The following is an 8,386-nucleotide window of genomic DNA, read 5'->3' as shown; positions in this document are numbered from 1 at the left end:
TAGGAAGAACAACTTTATGAAGAGTTGACTGTATTGAGGTCTCAGTTTAATGAGATACAAAAAGAAAACAAAAAATTGTCAGACAAATTATCAAAAATGAAGATTGAATATTTGAGATCACTTACTAGTAATACTGATTCAGGTTAGAGTAACTTTATTAATAATAATTATTATTATGTAATTAATTAAAGCTGCTAGCAGAGTGAGAAAAGGAATGACTTTTGAAATTGATGACTGCAAGTTTCATCTTAAGGCAATGACAAGACCAGACTATCAGCCATTAGTAGATAATAAAAGAATAATAGAGAAATTACAAGAAAGAATAACATTAATGAATATGGAACTAGTTACTGAAAGAGAACACAATGAGAAGATTATAAAAGATATTAAAGGTTTTATTGCTGATGTGAATTATCATTTGATTGTTGATATTTGAATAGATCATTTGAAAGATAAGGAGGCTGAGATTGATCATGAGTATGAAGAGGTTGATGGTTGTGATAGCCTGGAGATTGATCATGAGTATGAAGAGGTTGATGGTTGTGATAGCCTGAGTGCTGATGATTATATTTTTAAGGATCAAATATGTTCAGTAAGAGAAACTGAGACAGAGAGAGTTCCCTAAAATTTAAATTACTTTTTATGCATGTATATAGTTGTTGTTATATCGTAATAATCCTATTACCGGTCAATTAACAAGGTCAAGACTTGAAGTACATAAAAATGAAACACTACCCACAGTACTGGATAAAGCGTATAAGGTTAACATTTATAGAGCTCTTGCATTGATGTAATCAATGGAAGGGTGTGGCAAAATTTGAGCTAAATTGTCCCCCATGTTGGGTGGCCAAACAATGTACATGGTGGAATGGAAAGAAAAAGAATGGAGAAAAATCTAAAAAAATTCTGTTGCTGGCATTTCAGATGAAGATATTCAGTGAAAAACTGTATTCTGCAGTAAAGTATGATATTTCTTAGATGAAAAATCCCAGTTTGTTTCTATACCTCCTATAACCTCCATTTGTTTACTATATATACATTCTTGCCACTCAAGAGGGCAGACAGTGTAGCCCCACCCTCCAGTTAATTACATTTGTGCAAGAGCTCTATTATCTTTAGTTGGTCTATTTCTATTTATTGGTTCTTTTTTTCTTATTCTTTCTTCCGTCTCAGTTATCAGGCTTAGCTCCTCATATTCCTATTGAGAGATGCCGTTTAGTTGAATATGATGATTTTGATGATGCAATAGTTCAATCCTTTGATCTTGATGAGGTACATGTATGTTTAATTGTTATAATTATTTTAAATCTAATTAGTTTCCACATCAAACTATTGGACAGATTGTTGGTAGGGCTCAGTTTTATAGATTATTTTTAGAAACTCGTAAAGAAAATGAAACTTTTAAGAAATACATTGATGAATGTGGGTTTGATTTTGTTACCATGGCAATACCTCTAATTATACATACATGTGTTGATGGTGTAGGTATTAAACTAATGGTATCAGTGGTTGATCTGTCAACTGGTAAAGTAGTACCAGCTAAAACAATGAGAGGTAAAGAATGTTGGACTGCTGAAGAATTAAAACAACATATAGGAGAAGTAAGAGGGAGAATATACTGTCATTTATATTGTTCTCCTTTCTCTCTCCATTGCCGGATCTTGTATATTTCTTTACTATTTTAGTTATTTAATATCAATTTATCATGTATGAGAGTAGTAATGATGGAGTATAGATCTAATGATGTTACTGATATTAGTAATGTAGAAAGTACTTTAAGGGAGATACTCTATGGAAACAGAGTAAGAAATGAATATCCTGACATAAACATGACACTAAGCTTGCATTTTTTGCAACTGATAGCAGTTTTGCTCATACAGGCATGAGCTATTATATTGTGCAGGCACAGGCCTACGGCCTCAGTTTGCATGGTATGATAAATGCCACAGATACCTCCACATCATTTTATAACCTATAAATTTGCCTAGATTATTTAGAGAGACTTACCTAGACTGTATATTGTATATTGGCCATTTACCATGTGCATGCAAATACAAAAAAATATGACATATAGTTAGTCAATTTGTCATATAAGTTTCTTTTATTTGTATTTTCCTCTTCACACACACACACAAAAACTCACACACACACAGACTCAGTTGCTGTATGTATCATCAGATCCTAAAGATTATCAAAAAGAATTCAAAGATAGTTTGATGTACAGGATTATTGATTTTCATTTCAACTCAATAACACTGAGAATTACAATACCTCCAGCTCCTGAAGCCACACCCACTACAACTAATGTTATTACTGAAAAAGGAGCAATAATGAAAATTATATCTATAAATGAAGAAAATAAAGGAAAAGAAAGAGGTTATTATAAATATTCACTTGATAATTTTATTGAGACCATTTATCATTACATTATTCAATCAGAGATATGGGTACGAGTTGATAAGAGAATAACAGTAGCTCAATTAAAGGACGAGCTTGTTCCACTGATTGGTGTACCATCTACTGGTTTTATAGTATATAGAATCAGATATGGTAAAGAATATGAAATAGAGAGCCTAGATGACACATTCATTTTCACTATGAATATGAAATCCGGATCAGAGGTATAGTGTAGTTATTTGAGTCACTTTTCCAGTTCTCCTTTCCATTATATATATACTACATGTATATAAGTACTAATAACACACACTCATCTCTTTTTTACTTTGTGTATCTTCTAGTTGATAGCAAAACTGGGTAGAGAATTAGGAAGAGGAGAGAAAAGAATTAAATTATACTTATTACAAGTTAACAATACAGAGGTGCTGCATACTAGAACATTTATCATTAATCATTATAATTTGTATTTTATTTTTAGTTTTGTAATTATATGATGGAGTATATTGTTGCTATGGATACACCAGTGAGAGAATTTAAGAGACAAATTATCAAAGAAACAAAAGTACAAAGAATTAACTGTATTCTTGAATTAGACAAGTAAGTACATCATGTGACTATTATATGCTTATTGTGTAGAATGAGATTACGTATCATGAAGGGAGTGTCTCCTGGTACAGTATATCTTGATCCTCAGTTGATTGGTGCTAATAAGGAAATATATGTAGAACCACTGAAAGGTCAGTAATCAGTATACATGTATCTTAGTAATTTTGGTATATCTTCAGTAAGTTTATTGTTAGTATATTTTATCAGGACCAGAGATGAAGAAGCATGAAGCACAGGTACAGATGTATGTTATAAGATGGCGTCCATCACAATGTTCAGTTGATCCAATAGAAGAAATTATACTGGATAAGGACAAAGATCCTAAGCATGTTATTGAAAAGGTGTTATTTGTAAAAATAGAAATTATAATAAAGAACATGTATCAGCATTATTATTCTATTCCTACAGCTGTCAGAGTTAAGTAGAGTTCCTGTTGAGTATATCTATTGTACAAAGGTTAATCATTGAAACATATTAATAAAGACACACACTCTCTCTCATTCTATTAGGAAAGATTATTTCCAGTTGAGATATCATGTCTTGATATTGAGAATAAGTTGAACTGGTATTCCATCAGTTCAGACAGATACCCATTAGCACTATATTATGTTGATGATGGATGTGTCCTATATTACAAGTACTAATGAATACACACACATTATGCATACACACACTTACATGCACCTCTTACTGTTCATAATCATTTAGAGATAATAGAGAAAAAATGAAAAAGTTAACAGATAAAAAGAGATCAAAAATAGAAGAGGCAGAGCAAGCAAGGTCAGTAAACCTCATGTATCATCTTATAAGTACAATCAGTTAATTAAATACCTCATCAATTATGCTATTTTATTATAATATTATTGTAGGTTGGAGAGGATTATAGAATGCCAATTAAAGCATTAGACATAGATGTACATATTGACTAACTGTTAATTTTAAGTGCCAAATTATTTTTTATACTTTTATTGCAATCCTGTCACAAATATTTGCTACTCAATGAATACTGTCATTGTAACAGTGTCATCACAATTTATGCTCTATATAGAACAACCATTCATGTCCTCATACCATACAAGCTTCATTTATATGACAGAATGTGTTGTAAGACTTTACTATAATTTAAAACATTAAAGCAATATCTACTACTGCTATAGTGCAATACACATGCACACAGTATAATCACAAAGAGGGAGAAAGATCCTCTATAAATCAGCAATACCACCAGTCAGCCATACACTGTACTATGAAGGTTCCTTTTTATAAGATTGAAGTAATACATGTAGATACATTGCACAGTCAGAGTTGGTCCAGTACCCAGTATGAGCTGTGATGGAGTTTAAGTAACTGAAGATGTATTCATGCTTAACTATAATTATTTTCCTAGGCATATTACTATTATTTTTCCTGATTATCATTTCTGTACTTATTTTCATTTCTTATGTAAGGTTATATAATGTATGCATTGTTGATTTAAGATTCCTTTCTATGTAATGCAATGTGTCTGTGATGTAATTGATGTGTGTGTGCATATTTAAGTGTAAAAATTCTTCAGTTTTAAGAAGTTTTTAACTTATTGATAAATTTGTTCATTGATTCTCGCGAGGTCTCTCTTAACCTTTCTTTCTTGGATACTTACAGAGTGGTCCTGGTATAGTGTCAGTTGTATTGGCTGTACTAATGAACAGAACACGTGATTGATCTACAGGTACATGTACATCAAGATAACGATCCAAAAAGAAAGAGTTCTGCTCTGGATCCAATAACTCTAACAAAGGACTGGCTGGATCTACCTTAGAGATGAAGAGAGAGAGTCACAGAAAGTGAGAGTACAAAAAATGAGAAAATCCATAAATCCAACACTATTATAACAAAATTAATACAAGTCTAAAATTTATGTGCATGTACAACGGAACAAAAAGAAGACAAACAACATGAATATTATAATGTAGACTGATTCAAAATATTGTTCAAAGTACATGTACTGCATGCAGGATATTCTTTATTTAATAATTGAAGAGAATGACTTATAAATTAATAAATACCATACAAGATTATTGGCGAGGAATTAATATTGGTGGTTCTATAAAGAAATCACCAACATAAAATCTGCCATTTTAAAAATCTGAGCATGCTCAATGGCATGTGGTACAAAATTGCCAATACACCTCTTCCATTATACACTCTTGACCTTTTTTCAAGTCTGTTTTCCATCTGTATACGCATGTGTAGTTGTTGTCTATTCATCTTAGTGCATCTGCGCATGCATAGTACACAGAATGAGCTACTGAAGGGGACAGTGGATCTGAAAATAGGTGTATTATACCAAAATTATACCAACAAAATGCAAATCTGAACAAAATTGCAAAAATTTTATACCAAGAAAATAAAACCATCATAATGGCACATTGCAAGTAGTATCATGAGAAACATAATGCATTACCCAATACAGTCAAACTTCTCTAAACCAACCCCTGATTAGTGGACACCTGTCTATAATGTACAGTTCCTGTTGTCCTGGTCATAAGGCCATTATAAGTAGTGTATAAAAGAACCTCTGTATAGTGGAACCTCTCTATTCTGCATAATGAATGACATTTACTGTCCCCCACACATCTACAAATTAACTTCCATTGGACAAACATGGCCCACACAATGAACTTTCCAATTAACATGCAAGAGGAAAATGGTGGGATTTTCTGGTCTGATCAGCACAGGGTAACCTCCAATTTAAGGACACCACCATATAAAGGACAGTGATGGCTGGCCCATAGGTGTCTGTCTAAGAGAGGTTTGACTGTACATGTATATAAATTAATAGAATAAATGTACATGTACATAACTGTTTATGTACATTGTACATTACCAGGTGGTCCTACAAAGCAGAGTATCTTTCCTTGAACTGATCCTTTCAATCTTGAGACTCCTATAAACTCTAGTATCCTGTCCTTAATGTCCTTGAGTCCATAATGATCCTCATCAAGTATAACATTAGCTCTCTCTAAATGGAAGTCCTCTTTACTGGTCTTACTCCAGGGTATACTCATCAACCAATCAAGATAGTTCCTTAATTGTTACACTGGAAGAGGGGGATAGGGAGAGAGAAAAGGGCAAGGACAATTGCATGTAAGTAAAAAGCAATCAGTAAATCCAATTTCACTGCTTTTGATCAGGAGCCCCTGTTTTGATACAATAAGTAATTATCTATAGTTATAAAATACAAAACTATATTCACTGGAACAGGCAAACCATGCAGTCAACCATCATCCAAGAGTACAAGAGATCAGAACAAAGTGAGAGAAGAGAGAAAAAGAACTTACTTCATAAAAAAACAACCACACCACAAAAAGTAATAATTAATGTAATCAAAGTTCTCTAAAAAGTGATTCCAGAGGAATATACATAGCTGCATGGTTTTGACAGTAACCAGAGATTCATTCAGTAAGGTCAATTTCAGGTATTTGTTCCACAATCTCACAATCCTGCATGTTAAAATAGGAGTGACGTGACTTAGAAGTACAACAGTATAGTTGTGCTTGAGTTCATGAAAGACTGAGGACCTTGTGGCGGAATCACTGAAGGAGACGAATTCCAGTATGGACATGTTGTCGGATGGGAATTTGAGAGACTTTACAAGATACATAATGTCAAGCAGTTCAAGCCAGTACATTAATGGGAACAGGGAGAGCTGTACCAATCTATCTCTGTTTGAAGATGAGTCACCTAAGACATACTTAGATGCTCTACGCTGTACTCTCTCTAACAATAAGATATGCTTTTTTAATTAAGGACGCCACAACTGGGAGACATAACACAACTTAGATTGTACCATAGATAGGTACAGCTGCTTATTAACAGCACAGTTGAGAGAGGTAGAAAAAGGATGAGTGCTATGTGGGACATTAACATACACTCAAGCTGACTGTGGGATTGTTCTTGAGTAGCTTTTCAGTTTTGGTAATGTTGGTTGTTTTATCACTGCTGGATCTGATGTGATTAGTGAACCATTCGTTGCTTTTACCAGGAGTACATTGTACTCTCACTTTTACTAATGCTGGAAAGACTTCTGTCTATTATCTGTAAGGTTTTACACTACTCTTTTCCTTATTCGTTCCCTCATGCACTTTGATGTATTCTGTTGATGCACATCTGATCTAAATTCATTATTCTTCATGTTATCTTCTCCCATCTTCTTCATCATTATTACTGAGATCTATATCTTGTTTACAGGGTTCCCCACAAGCATTCTAAACGAGCTAAACATGCAGTATGCTTCATGAGCTGACAAGAAGTACAAATACAGTACATGGCTTTTGAGCAAAATTAAAAATTGTAATAAAATTCAATTTTGATTGAAATCCTTTCAAAGTTTCTACACAACATAAGCGCATGCATATCAGAATAACATGTAAAAATGGAGAAATTTCTGCTTTTCAAACTTGGTAAAATTTGGCCAAAATATTTTGGAAACTTTGCTGACAAGAAGCAAATGCTGTGGTAATTTGGTAAACCCTTGTACATATACATTACAGTGATTACACTCATCACCATCCAATTTTCATATTGTCTTACTCTCATTATCTCCATCATAATCATGTCTTTGTTACACTTTGTTAAACTGCTCCTCTATCTTCCTTTAGGCCAATAGTTTGGATGGATTATATTGTTCACAATGTGGGCATCTCAACATGCAGCATGTATAAAGTACTCAACATGCACATGTCATCAAGTGTCTGAGTGCACTGTTTAAATCAATGGACCACTGACATAAAAATAGACACTGTATGCATAATACTGATTGTAACAAAATTCACTAATTCCCCAATTTCAACTGTTCCATTTAACATTAATTTTTGTGAAATGTGAGATTATTGCTAAAATTATTATTTTAACAAAAATTGAATTTATATAACCACTACAGCTATATTTCCATATTTTGAGGACAGTACTCACCACAAATTTGAGTTAAGCCTGTGAGTGTAAAAAAAGTGTCGCAATAACATCCAGTAGTGAATCTATAATAATGAGCACTACTACGTACTACTGATCTAATATTGTCGCTCACTACAATATAATTATTACTTTAAGTGTAAACGATACCTTCTAAATGTCAATAGGTTTAGCTTCATTAGTCTCATCTCACACTGAGTGATTGTGCTTGTCAGTACAGACAGTAGCTATGTCTCTCCTGTTAGTGGTTGTTCTTTTATTCTTCAGTAGCTCCTGCAGTGTCTCCTCTGGTCAGTATTATGTGTCTGATGACTGCAGTTCAGTTACTCATAATCCTTGTAATCCTTTATCAGTGTATGCTGGGGATATGTCTCAATACAACAACACCTCTTTCTACTTCATTGGAACTAGTAGCATTAACTTTACTCTCATT

The 8,386-nt window shown here is 33.2% G+C and overlaps 2 protein-coding genes across 2 annotated transcripts in view; both read left to right on the top strand.

Moving 5' to 3' along the window:
- The window catches only part of LOC109588658 (uncharacterized), a 1,770-nt gene extending 976 nt beyond the window's left edge, over nt 1-794 (top strand). Inside the window, exons 5-8 of the mRNA XM_020004802.1 lie at nt 4-142; nt 192-392; nt 441-592; nt 657-794. Of these exons, the coding sequence (XP_019860361.1) occupies nt 4-142; nt 192-392; nt 441-592; nt 657-794 (630 nt within the window). The remainder of the gene's footprint in view (nt 1-3; nt 143-191; nt 393-440; nt 593-656) is intronic.
- Nucleotides 795-2,446: 1,652 nt separating this feature from the next.
- Nucleotides 2,447-3,889, top strand: LOC109588657 (ubiquitin carboxyl-terminal hydrolase 47-like). The gene is made up of 9 exons (XM_020004801.1): nt 2,447-2,621; nt 2,739-2,819; nt 2,876-2,994; nt 3,034-3,134; nt 3,211-3,344; nt 3,412-3,459; nt 3,513-3,640; nt 3,712-3,812; nt 3,873-3,889. Exons 1-9 carry the CDS (start codon nt 2,598-2,600, stop codon nt 3,887-3,889), a joined length of 753 nt encoding a protein of 250 aa, XP_019860360.1. The 5' UTR covers nt 2,447-2,597.
- Nucleotides 3,890-8,386: the final 4,497 nt, after the last annotated feature.

This window comes from Amphimedon queenslandica, unplaced genomic scaffold (genome assembly GCF_000090795.2).
Source record: "Amphimedon queenslandica unplaced genomic scaffold, v1.1 AMPQUscaffold_11947, whole genome shotgun sequence".
Lineage (NCBI taxonomy): Eukaryota > Metazoa > Porifera > Demospongiae > Haplosclerida > Niphatidae > Amphimedon > Amphimedon queenslandica.
Note: the sequence above shows the minus strand (reverse complement) of the source record. Positions and strands in the feature narration are given on the sequence as shown.

Bases quoted from the DNA above. Each gene is read 5' to 3' on its own strand.
- LOC109588657 (XM_020004801.1), top strand. From the start codon at position 2,598: ATGAATATGAAATCCGGATCAGAG. The intron at 3,345-3,411 runs GTGTTATTTGTA...CTATTCCTACAG, and splicing joins CTAAGCATGTTATTGAAAAG to CTGTCAGAGTTAAGTAGAGT. The intron at 3,641-3,711 runs GTACTAATGAAT...ATAATCATTTAG, and splicing joins GGATGTGTCCTATATTACAA to AGATAATAGAGAAAAAATGA.